The sequence below is a fragment of the Mirounga leonina genome, unplaced genomic scaffold (assembly GCF_011800145.1).
Source record: "Mirounga leonina isolate KUSES-001 unplaced genomic scaffold, KU_Mleo_1.0 Mir_95, whole genome shotgun sequence".
Classification (NCBI taxonomy): Eukaryota; Metazoa; Chordata; class Mammalia; order Carnivora; family Phocidae; genus Mirounga; species Mirounga leonina.
The window spans coordinates 613916-626473 of NW_023270865.1; the positions used below are offsets into that span (position 1 = coordinate 613916).

Genomic DNA, 12558 nt, shown 5'->3' on the forward strand with positions numbered 1-12558 from the left:
CCCCCCCAGGACACAGGGGCCGCGTGGTTGGGGCCTCTCACCGGGACTCGTGGCAGGAGGCTCAAGGACCCACGTGACAGTAACACGGACACACAAGCTGGGGTGCAGACAGGACAGCCGTGTGGGGACCTCACTTCGTCTGTCCCTGGTCTTGGTCCTGCTGGAGCTGCCAGGCTTCTCTGCACAGACCAGCCCTCTCTCTGGAGAGGGACCTTCCCTTTCTCCTGAGGGAAGGGTATTAACCGTCTATGCTCTCTTCACCACCACTGGCCCAGGGTCCCCCGCAGGGGCCCACAGCTGGCGGCCTGACAGCCTGTAAGGCCCCAGGCCCCAACCCCGCCCCACTGGGCCCCCCACCCCACAGCAGAGGGGTCTTCCTCCCGCCTCCCCCGCGGGCTTGCACCCCAGAGCCGCGGGGAGACGCCTGCCCTGCCCAGCACAGCGGTGGCCACGGCACCAGGGGACGCGGCCACGGCACCAGGGGACGCAGCCACGGCACCAGGGAACGCGGCCCCAAGGAGCGCTCGCCTGGCTAAGCCCGCCAGATGGAAGGCGCCTGGCCTGGCCCCGCCATCGGGAGTTAATACCTAACGTCAAACTTTGCCCCTGGGCACACATCTGCAGCGGCTGACACGGAATTCACGTCCCAACGTGGGGGGCAGCAGGAGGCCCCCACACAGGCCGGCAGCATGCACGCAACCAGCAGACCGCAGGCCCAACGTCCACGGCCTCCCCACCTGCCGGCCAGTGCCCCACAGGTACCCTGGTGAGCAGCCCAGGGAAGGTGTCCCTGGCCCCAGGTCACCCATCCTGATGCAGGAGCCTGGGCCAACCCAGGAGCCACAAGGCTGGTGACCCTGACAGAGGGGGCTCCAGCGGGCTGGGGGGGGGACGGTCACCCGCAGCTCGGACCCACTCCGGCCACCCCGTGGGACACTGACCTGCAGCAAAGATGACCCTGGAGCCAGCCACCTTCCCGGCTCCCGTGTGGCCTCAGCCCTGACCAGGTCTGTGCTCACACGGGGCCCGCACCCCTCTCTACGGTGCCCCCCAGAACTCCGTCCATATCCCTAGGGACACACAGTGAGCCTGCCACACACCTCTAAGTAGGAAACATTTGGGGCCATTTACTTGAAACAGTCTGAAATCTGCGCGAGCCTCAACCACAGAGGGGGCGGCATGGGCCATGCCACGTGGCTCCCAGACCCTCGGCAAGGGTGAGGAGGGGGCTCCCGCTTTCCGACAGTGTCACAACACCCACAACACCGGCCCCACTGAGGCACGGGCAGCGACGGGGGGTCCACAGGCCCACCAAGCCCCAGCGCAGAGAGGGGGTGAAGGTGTCCAAGGACACAGGGCACAGAAGCCCCCCGAGCCCACTCCTCCCTGCGAACAGGCTCGGGAGCCCAGCTGAGCCCACGGCCCAGCGGCCCGGGAGCTGCACACCCCACACCGCACGCGCTCCTCCAGCCACCACCCCCGCCCCGCCGGCCCTTCCACGGAATTCCCCCGGGCCATCTCAGTGTCCCGTGGCTGTAAACCCTGACTCATCGCGCCTCTCTGTCTGGGCCAGGCTCACCCCCCGGACCGTTCAGCCGGGGGCTGCACTGCGGGGGGCAGGCTGCTGGTCCGCATCACCCTCAGCCAGCCACAGGCCCCCGTGCCTGTCACCGGAGAGCGCTGAGGGGCAGAGGGTCGGTCTGCGGGGTCAGCTGCTCCCTGCTCCCGGTCCCGCCCACCTTATGAACAGCAGCTGGTGGGTGGCGGGTTCACCAGGACGGGCCAGTTCCAGCCTCCGGGGCGCCCCCACCCCCACGGGGAGACTGCAGCTCACGCCCCACGGCCAGGGACATCAGAACCGAAGGGCCCCGACGCCCACGGTCTCCGCATGGAGGGGCCTGGCCCTCCTGGCCACTCTCGCCGCTGGCACCCCCATGCCCAGCACCCAAGCGCCCCTCCCGTGAGGCCACGCCAGCAGCCAGCAGCTCATGGCGCCCCACCCTCCCCAGGGCACCGTACATCACGCGCCGGTCCCGCAGCCCTGCGCACCCACAAGGGGAGCACGGTCCGGTCTGCTCGCCGACGCGCCGCAGGCCGTGATGGAGTGGGGGGGGGGGGGCGCACACACACTAACTCACAGGACGGATGGCAGCTGCCGGTGACGGGCACCCAGCGGACCCCTCGGGCGGCTGCCACGGGAGCCAGACCCTCAGAGGCGTCCCTCGTGCCCAGACTCATGGCGCACACCCCCCCTTCCCCGAGCAGTGACGCCGCTGTGTCCACAGCTCAGATACCTGCTCCAGCTCAGCGGGTACAAACTGAGAGGGTCTGAGAACTTTCCAGAACACAGACCTAGATCTAGGTAGCAAGGCCCCTGGTACCGGTCACGGGAACAGCTCTCAGATCAGAGGCACAGGCGTGTCTCACCGCTGCCCCCACAGCCGGCGGGCACCCCGGAGGCGCACCTCCAGCCCCTCCACGAGCCGGGGCCCGCTGGGGGCCGGGGGAAGGAACAGCCAGCACCACGTGACCAAGGCCCTGTACCCACCTCCATGTTTAGGCACACAAACGTGCCCACGTGCCCAGAGACCACACGTACACACGTGCAAACACGCACACCCCCAGACCCGTGTGCACACACCCACATACACCAAGACCCACATGTGCACATACAAACATGCACACAAGGCTCACGTGTGCGCACAGACAACACGCACACACACATGGGCTCGGCGGGGGGACTTATTCAAGAAAAGGGCCTGTCCCCTGGAGGCCATCGGGAACCTCGACAGGTGCACAGAGGCTGTGTGAGCAAGCACTCGGCCGCACACGCTCCTCGGTGAGCTTCCCCTCTCTGCTCCCCGTACACAGAACCGTGGGTGGTGGCCCTGCCCCCCACCCGGGGTCTAACACTGTGACATCTCCCTGAACAACACGGGACTGCTAACAGCCACTCCCCAAGACGGTGCTCGGAGGCGCTGTCAACGGGACAGCCGCATGGCTTGTCCTTTCTGCTCAGACGGCCGCCAGGACGCTGTCCTTCCGTCCTGAAACCCCGCGTCCTCGCCCAGCAGAACCAAACCTGGAAGCCCTGTTGTCCTCACTCCTTGACCACGCTGTTCCAGGAACCCCCGCCCAACCCGTCAGCAGCCACATGCCAACAGAAACGTTGCTTGAGGTCTGGGGTCATGGCCTGAGTGCGGCCCACTGCCGATGGCCAGCCCGCCACACGCCCTGGCAGAGCGTGGGTGACGCTGCCCGGGACCATCCGGGTGAGTGCCTCCAGGAAGCACAGTACCCCCCGCCTCTTAGCAGGTGGGGAAGAGACCCCTGGGTGCCCAACAGGAGCTGAGCTGCAGAGCGGAAGTCACCGAGACAAGGAGGCTGGACAGTCTCAGCCAGGGACGGGGACACAGGGCAGCCGTCCAGTCAGCCCTCGCCCTCCACGGGCTGAGCCCGACCTCCGTGGGGGCCCACAGCCTGTGGCCATGCCTCACATGTGCACCTGCCTGACCCAGGGGCCCCCCCAAGGCCCAGGAGGGGCTCCACCCAGGCCCAACAGCCACATGGGTTCCCTGAAGTTGGTAAAAACCCCACACTTGGAACTTAGGAAAGCACCCCACTCCTCGCCACCTCCCCTGAGAAGTATTTCACCAACAAACACCAGAGAGACACACAGAGTCCATCCTGCCCACTTGCAATCTCCAATCACAAGAAAACGCAGAATAAATGTCCTGACGAGGCACAGGACCCTCGGCAAGACAAACTGTCATTCCAGAACACATCCCCACCTCACTGGCAGAGGGTGGGGAGGGTCCAAAGCAGGATGCTGATCCTGGCCTCCACTTCCCGTGCCAACCCTCCCTGGGCCCAGGCCTCCCTGGAGCACCACCCGGGTCAAGAGCCCCGTCCCCCTGGCTCTAAAGCACCCACCACAGGCCTACCTGGAGGGGCAGGGCCGGGGGCAACGCGGCAGGGGGGTTAAGGTCAGTGCTTGGCTTCCTCCAGCCTGCGCATTGAAGGCCTGGGCGGGGGGGGACAGGACCCGGCCTCAGGAGGCATTGGACACCAGCATCTGCCTGGGGTGCATGGAACAGCAGTCTGGGTGCGTTCAGGTTCCTTCCAGCCCTGGGTCACAGTTCACTGGCCCTCACCGAGGCAGGGCAGACCCCATGGTCCCGCTGAGCTCTGCCAGGCCACTCCTCCCAGCCTGCCAGTCACTCTCAGCACACCCTGGGCCCTCAACCTACAGGGTCTCAGGCCTCCTCTTACCAGACAGCCCAGGGCTTCCAGAAACACCCCAGGAGGGTCTCCCCAGCCTTGCTTTACCACCACCGGGAGGTCCACCCAGAAAGCCGGGAAATTCCCCGGGGGACTGGCCTGAGTGCCAGCAATCCTGTGAGGGGGCCAGACGTGGCCACTGCTGGGACCTCGGGGCGTGCACCCTGCACCCTGGCCCGCAAAGTGGGCCTTCAGGAGGGGCTCCAGTCTGGCCTTCCCAGCTCGCTAAGGACCTTCCCTGACAGCCCCCTCATAGGCTGATGACACAGTGCCGGTCACACGTTACCTCTGAGCACCAACTGCACTCCAGAACCTCATGTGAAACATCAAAGCCCGCCGTAGCAGAATCCCCAAAGACAAGCACACAGTAACACGCGGGGGACGCTACCCTGTCTCTTTCCTCGGGAAAAGCAAGAGTGTAGAGCACAAAATGTCAAAGACCCAGGTAACTTCTGTGCTGGCTCAGCTCAGATGGCAAGCTTCATTACGAGGTGAGCACAAAGCCCACGTCCACGTGAGGTCACGTGAGGCGCTGAGATTCCTGGCAAGCCCTTGGCAGGAAGGGAAGGGGACGAAGGCTGAGACCGTGGGCAGCACTCAGTGAGGGCAGGCGGGGTCTCAAGACCAGGCCCCCCACCAGCCCTGATGGGTAAGACGCCCAGCCCTCCTGGCAGCTGCAGTACCTGGCTCTTGAGCCCACAGGCCCAAGACCACTGTGTGGAGCTCCTAAATGGAGGGACAAGGAAACGAGCAGGAAGAAAATTACCCCGGGTTCAAAACAAGACACACTCCAAGTCTGGAAAGAAAGGACCACAGTCCGCCCAAGAAGGGGCCAGCGGATGGGGAGCGGGACATGCAGGCATGGAGGCTCCCCTGGAAACGCGATGCACTTCTGGTGGCCGCTAGGACAGGGCTCACCCAGGGGGACGATGCCAGAGTGCGCTCAGAACCAAGGAGAGGCTGGGTGCAGACCCTGCCTTAACCTGACACCTAGTCTGCAACCCTCGAGCCAGAAGGAGGCCACGACCTGTCCCAGGCCCCAGGACACACACAGGAAAGCTGGACAGGGGCCTCACCCCGCAGATGGGAGGGACACCTAGGGAGGGGGTGCACCTGATGGTGGGTGCCCTCACAAGGTGCCTGGCCTGGCCCCAGGGGTCTGGGCCACCGGGAGCAGGGAGCCTCGACCCAAACGCAGTGGAGTGAGACCCGCGGCTGTGGACTGTTCTCGGAGGACCCCCCAATTCTAGAGGATACCTACGGGGGGCGACCCATTCATCCACTCCAGGGAACCTGGGGTTTGGAGCCTGGAGGACAGAGGGAGCAGGCCTGGGGGATCCCCCCAAGAGAAAGTGAAAGCGCTGGACGCCTCTGGAGTCCAGAAACAAAGCGGGTATGGGAGAGCCCGGGGCAGAGCACAGCTCTGCTGGGATGGGGCGGCGCCTCCCCCAGCCCCGCTGGGGACCAGCCGACCTTCCTGCGGATGACCCCACAAAAGAGCGGGTTCGTGGGCAATCAGGCGGCGCACAGACCTGGCCTCTCGGCCGCGCTTATCGGACCAGAGGCCCTTTGCCCCAGCACGCAAGAGCAAAGGCAACAGGAAGGAAGCAGGAAGGCACTCTGGCGGCCCTACCGGGACCGCCCGGGACCTGGGGGCCCTGGATGTTCTCACGCAGGCGGAGGCCCCTCCCCGTTTCCATAGCTACCCCGGGCGTCCCACCCCAGCTCCCGCCCCACCCAGAGTGCGGGAGAGAAGGTGCTTCCAGGGTCCCAGTGGGGTGGGCCAGGCACGGAGCAGCCAAGCTGAGCCCACAGCCCCCGGAGTACTGGGCGCGGCAGGAGCCCTGCGTCCCCGGGATAAGCCTGTGAGGGGAGTTTGCGGGCTGGAGGGGTGCGGGGGGCGCAAGAGGGGCTTCGTGGGAGGCGAGACGTAGTGGTGAGGCAGAGGAACGGCTGGGGGGACCCCGGAGGGAAGGGACTGGGGAGAGTGGGTGGAAAGCAGCCTGCCTCGGGCCGACCTCGCTGCGTCCCCTCCTCTAGACTCCTCCCGGGTCGCCCTCGCCCCCCCCCGGGGCCGCCCCCCCTCCCGGCCGTCCCCGGGCCCCGCGCAGCCCGGCTCCGCCTTTGTCCGGCGGGCAGGTGCGGCCGCGCTCACCCGGGCTCTGGCAGTCGGGCTCGCCCTCGGGGGGCCCCGGCGCCTCGGTGCCCTCGGCCCCCCCGGCCGCCTCGGCCCCCCCGGCCGCCTCGTCCTGGCCGCCGTCCGCCCTCGCCTCCACCGGCACCACAGTGAAGTTGGTGGGCATGGCGCTCCGGTCTCCGCTCCGGCCCGCGCTCTGCCGACGCGCCGCGGGACTTGGGCGCAGGGGCGGGGTCCGCGCGGTCCGCCCCCGGCCTGGCTCGCCCCGCCCCTGACCACGTGACCTCACCTGCCGTCCCTTCGGCCTCCGGAAAAGTTTGCGCTCAGCGGGGCGGGGCGGGGCGCCTTCCTCGGAGGTCCCCTCCCCCGCCTGCCCTCCGGGACCGACCGCGCGCCCAGGGCGCCCCCTCCCCCAGCGTCGCCCGGCCCGCCCGGAGCAGGCCTTTGCCCGCCCTATCCTCGCTGCCACCGTGCCCCCAGCTGGCCCCTGCCCGCAGGGTCCCCCCACGCAGTCTGGATCCCTAGAGGACAGGGCAGTACCCCCCACCCAAGCGGGGATCTGGTCTCCGCTCTCCCTCCGTGCCCGGCTCAGGCGCCCCCAGCGCAGGGGTTTCCAACCGGAGGGAGCCATGCTTAGCAAGGGCACAGGGTGGGGAGCGGAGGCCGCTGTGTGGGCGGCTGTCGGGCTGCTGTGGGGGTTCCGTCCTCAAGGGACATAACCCAGACAAGTTACCAAGGGCCTGAGACAGGCCCCGGCCCGGAGAGGACCCCAGGCCTCTCCCCTCCGCTCAAGGGAGTGCTTCCCAGCCTGTACCCTGGGGAGCCCTCCCTTTCCTTGTCTGGGCCCTGCCGGGGCAGCCAGGGAAGGGAAGGAAGGGCCCGCGAGGGCGGCTCGGACCCCAGCCAGGCACCCCCCAGGCCGCCACTGGCCTGCGTCTTCCAGCTCCTGAACAAAGGACATGTGGAAAGAACAATAAAATGTTCATCAAAGTGAAAATAAGTTCTGCATCCAAGCGGTGATGGCGTCTAGGCGCAAGGAGCCGAACAGATAGCGTTTCACGGCCAGGACGCAGCAACGCAGGAGGGCAAAGCAAGGTCACCACGCACTGCAACAGGATCACCAGGAGGGGCCATCATGGCTGAAAAATGCGCCCGGAACAGTCCGCAGGAAGGTCAGCGGTTATCTCTGGGCCTGGGCCTTGGCATTACAAAGGTCTGCGTTTTCTCTGCATTTTTTCATATTAACAACAAACAACGTAAAACCAAATTCAGAAAGTCCATTCTCAATTAAAATCAAAAGAAGTCGGTCAGGTGGCCCCAGGATCCCGGCCCCACCCAGCACCAGCACCAGCTTCCCCGGGTGGCCTGGGCCCGTGGGCTGCCCAGGACTGCCCTGTGTACCCTCACACCCCGGCTTCCACAGAGAGGTACGGAGTCCTGTGGCAGGGGTCAGGAGTGTCAGAAGGCGGAGGTGCCTTCAGCTGCCTCCCTAGGGCAGCCGCAAGAAAGGTGGGGAGAAGGCTACCCCCCGCCAGAGTATAGAAGGGTTTCCAGGGGTCCTTCTCAGGGAAGAGCCGGCTTTGTCGAAGAAGTCTGGGCGGTGCTCAGCAAAGCTGCGGAGTGTGGTGCTGAAGGGTAGGAGTGTGGAAACAGGCTTGCCCGGCCCTGACTGAGCCTCTGCACTCAGCACTCACCAAATCTATTGACCCCAGGATGCGGGGAGCTCTCGAGCAAGACTAAATGGTCTGTGACCAGGGCCAGGTGACCACAGGAGCTCACCAGTGGGACCCACGCCTTTACAGATGAGGAACTGAGGTCCAGAGGTGAAGGGTCATTCACAGGGGGCTGGGGGGTGACTCTCTTCTCCCTTTTTCAGAGGCCATGGCTGATCCTCCAACCTTCCCGGCCCAAGAGTTCAGCTCATCCTTCCGGGCTGGGAGCCTGCTGTCCAGGAACCACCAGGGAGGATACGCAAGGGATGGGGTGCTGACTGCCCCGGGTCCAGGGCAGAGACCAGCCCCAGGAGACCAAGACCACCTCTCCTAGGAAGTCAGCGGCTGTAGGCTGGAAGATCCTGGCCCCCACGCGGGTGCTCACCTCTGTGGGCCTGGGGCTAATCCTGAAAAGGTCAGCTCCTGCCACAAAGGGAGATGCCCCACAAGGCTACTGGACTGAGAGCCAAGCCCGCTGGGAGGGCGGGAGGGCGGGGAGAAGGGAGAGGAAGGAAATGGGGGGCGGGGAGAAAGGAGGGGAGGAAGAGGGCGAGCAGAAGGAACCCGAGATGCTCCAGAGGCAGGGGGAGGGGAGGGAGGCCCCTTTACTTAAAACCAAAGTTACTTCTTCAGAGCAAACTGTGGTGAGCCGTCCCTGGCAGGGGGCAAGGTGAGGACAGCAGGGGACAGAAGTCCGGGAGGGGAGAGGTCACTTCAGGAGCCTTTCACAGCTCTGTGGCAACTGGACTCTCCTGGCTGGCAGGGCGGGGAGAATTCTCTCTGAGGGGACCACCCAAGATCCCACCGTCTCCTGCCCTCCTGCCGTGGCTCAGGAAGGGGGCTGCAGCAGTGGGGTGGCGGGCAGCGCAGAGGCGCAGGCCAGACCCAGTGTCTGCCCCGCCCCCGCCCCGGCTCTCAGCTGGAGCCCTCGGCCCCTGGCCCCAGGCGCACACCCTGTGACCGCCCGCGTCTGGGTGGCTTCCCGGCTCACAAGCCCTGCAGCCTGCCCCGGGGACACAACTCCGGCTCTGAGGAGGGCGGGGCAGGCTCTCCGCCCTGAGCCCTGGACCGGTTCTGGGGTTCTGCAAACAATGCCTGACTCCTCCAACACGTCACTGTCACCTGAGGACACAGAAGCGAGAATCTGCGGGCCTGGCAGGGAAAGCTGCAGAGGACGTTATGGGGTCAGCTGGGTTGTGTGGCTCCCACAGTCGTCTTGCACTTTTCTGTAGGTTGGAAATCTTTCAAAATAAGATAATTTTATAGCTCTAGGAAAACCTCCTGGTTTTGAAGGGACAGATGGCCATATCGTAAAAACCCTGTCCTCTGCGTGACCTCCACTGCCCCCTGGAGGGTTGTTCTGATGGCCTCTGCCAGTCCCCAGCTCAGGACGTCCTGTGGGGGACTCTGGGGCCACCCACTCTGGGGGGCAGGTCCCGCCGAGGCGGTGCTGAAGGAGGGCCTGCAGCCAGGAATTGGAAGCCAGGAAGGCGGGATCCCACCTCCAGAGCTCCTTGGAGACCTTGCTGGGCTTTATTTTTTGAGATAAGCAAGTCGTGTTAAGAGAACCTAGAAGTTAGAAAGCATATAGGACTTGAGTGCTAACCAGGGTTTATAACCCTTTAACATGGAGGAATTCCACTGCAGCCAAACCCCCCCTCCCCGGGGAACCCACGGTGGCTGGCGGGGACTTTCATATCTCCTCTCTAGGGAGCGGGTGGGAACCCTGTGCCCCTGTTCCCACCTCGCGGTCAGGACACTGATTACAGAACAAAGAAAGGTTTCCTTTCCACTTTCTTTAGAGCTTCAGACTCCAAAACACTGCTTTGCCCTCACACCCTGTTCTGGTTTCACATGTCACTTCTTTTCAAATAAATCTTGGTGGAAATTCGAGAAGCCCCTTGCAACACAGGTGGGGTTTGAAAGCATGCTTGCCCTGATGGCTGCCGCCCCCTTCTTGCCAGACCCCTCCCGGGGCCTGGACGCAGGGCACCCTCACCGCTAGGCCAGCGCCAGGGACCGGCGGGGACCCTTCTGCCTCCCCGCCCCCACACGGCACTGCCCAGACCCCTGAGGCCCGTCAGCTCAGCAATGCAGGTATCTCCAACCCCCTCCAGAAATGTCTGAAGCCACGTAGCCTCCGCGTGACCTCTGCATCCATTCCCACCCATCTCACCACGACAAGTGTCCCGGGGTCCACGCGGTCCAGTGCCCCGGACTCAGCCCGTCCCACAGGAGCTGGGGTCGCGGGTGGTGGTGGTGAGGAGCCCCAGAAACCGTCAGGCAACAGGGCTTCGTGCCAGGCCCTCCCTTGTGCACCGGGCTCCTACACCCACACTCCCAGCCCAGGCCCCAGCCCTGTGGCTCCGGCGTGGGCAGGGCAGGCCCCACCCTGCTCCAGAGGCTGTCAAGGATCCAGGAGCGCCCAGTTCTCCTGGACTTCCCCCAGGGAGTTCCTGGGAATGGACGAGGTGGGGACAGGAGCATCCGGCCTTGGGCCTTTTGGTGCCCCTGACCTCCCTTCAGACCCAAACGCCTCGTTGTCCCCCCCGAGGCCCACACGCAGGCCGCTCCCAGCCACCCGTCCCTCTGAAGGCCTCACATGTGACTCCCAGGTTCTGGTCCACTCAGCATCTTTCTGCTGATGGGGCTGGCCGGGGTTCACCCCTCAGCCTGCCATGGAGCCCCCTGGCAGGCTCGCTGGACTCGCCATGGGGCCCCCATTCCGGGGTGGGCCTGCATGTGAGGTGACGCCATCAGGGAGATCCCGAGCTTGCAGGAGCACAGCCTAGAGTCAGGGGCCGCGAGACAGAGATTTACGCTAAAAACGGTGGCTGTGGCATTCCCTCGTGGCCTCGAAGGCACTCTTCCCGAAAAAGAAAGTGCCTAAGTGGTCTCTGCTCCTCACAGAGCTCCATGCAGAGTGGAGAAGTGGGCCCCAGGGTGCCAAGACAGCTGTGAGCCACGTGGCTGGCCAGGCGTGTCCGGATTCTGTAAGGTCAGCCCGCAGATCAGTAAGGAGAAGGCAGCAGCAGGACCGAGGTCGCCCGGCCACCAGCAAGGACCCCGGCCCACGGCCGCACTCCAGGCCGAGCGCGGGCATGGAAAGCGTGCAGCCACGTTGGTAGACCCACGCTCACCCTGGCCAGGAGCTCCAAGCCCCCTCCCCCCAAGGAGTCACGGGCAGCAAGGACACGCACCGGGACGCTGGGAGCGGGACATTCGTGTGAGCCACGCCGCAGATGGCCCAGAAGCCCATCAACACAACGGGCAGAGGGACGGCAGTGTCCATGAGAGGTGCCAACTGTGTGCACGGCTGGCCGGCCCCTCACCGCGTCGGTAAGAGGAGGCTGCGTGACCCTGGTCACCGGCAGCTCGGGGCGGACAGGGCCAGTCCAGGCCAGACGTCAGGACGGCAGCTCCAGGGGCGCCTGCTGGGGCCTGGGGCACAGAACTCACCAGTGTAGCCCCGTGAGTGCTCCTCACTGCAGGCTACACCTTGTGGGAGAAAGAAAGCGTAGCTCCGCCTGATGCCCAGGGATGGGGCAGCACGCGCATGAGCCCCAGGCCCCGACGCACCTTCGCCCTGCCTGAATCCCTCGTTTCCCGGGCAGGGGGTCACCTGGGCCGTGCCTCTCACAACCTCTACCAACAAGGGCCCCACACGGTCCCGAGGCTTGGAGATGGCAGGGGCGATTCCGGCTGGTGGGTGGGTGATGGGCTGTCAGCCCCATGGATATTTGGCCCTGATGGGGGCCTGCACCAAGGCCAACAGGTGAGCCCCAGCACCTGCATCTGCTCCCTCAAGTGTCCCAGAGCCTGTGGGGAAGGGAGGCCAACGTCCAGGCCCCTCGTGCCCATTTCCCTCATCCTGACCCCAAGCCCCGGGGTGGGGACTACCCCAGTACTCACTATGTAGCAGGTACTACTCGGGGTCTTTTTCTGTGTGGCCCCCACTAGTCATGGAGAAAGGAAAAGACAGCCATCTGTAGGCACAATAACGATCTCCATTCTGTGAGTCCCAGAGAAGCCACGTGGCACAGCGCTGGGGCTGGGACCGGAGGTGGCTGTAAAAGCCGGGTGTGTCCAGATGGAGCTCTGCCTTTCCTGGGACTCGAGCCCCCTGCCCACGCGCACCTAGCCCGGGCCCCGCGGTGCGGAGCCCCAGACGCCCGTCTACAGGCCACCCTCAGGAGTTGGTGCAGGCTCTCCCAAGAAAGGGCTGCAGGCCTCGTCCCGTGGCCCTTGGGCGGTGGGGTCCCAACGAGCAGGGCGAGGGTAGGGGTCATGTGGCCCCCAGGGCAGGTCCGCTCCTTCACTGACCAGTTCCTCCACGGGCTCAAAGCTCCATCCCCAAGCATCACTGTGCCAGGAACTGTGGCCATCCTTGGACACACAAAGTGGGGCAAAGTGGGTCCCACATCCCAG

General features: G+C 65.2%; 1 protein-coding gene across 4 annotated transcripts in view; it reads right to left on the reverse strand.

Annotated features, from left to right (window-relative positions):
• The window catches only part of SLC12A7 (solute carrier family 12 member 7), a 41281-nt gene extending 34638 nt beyond the window's left edge, over window positions 1-6643 (reverse strand). For 2 of the 4 annotated variants that reach the window (XM_034998924.1, XM_034998927.1), the window contains exon 1: window positions 6437-6642. In XM_034998924.1, coding sequence (XP_034854815.1) covers window positions 6437-6584 — 148 coding nt within the window. In that variant the 5' untranslated portion in view covers window positions 6585-6642. Of the gene's footprint in view, window positions 1-6436 lie in introns of all 4 variants that reach the window. The other 2 variants (XM_034998925.1, XM_034998926.1) reach the window with 2 other exon arrangements.
• Window positions 6644-12558: the final 5915 nt, after the last annotated feature.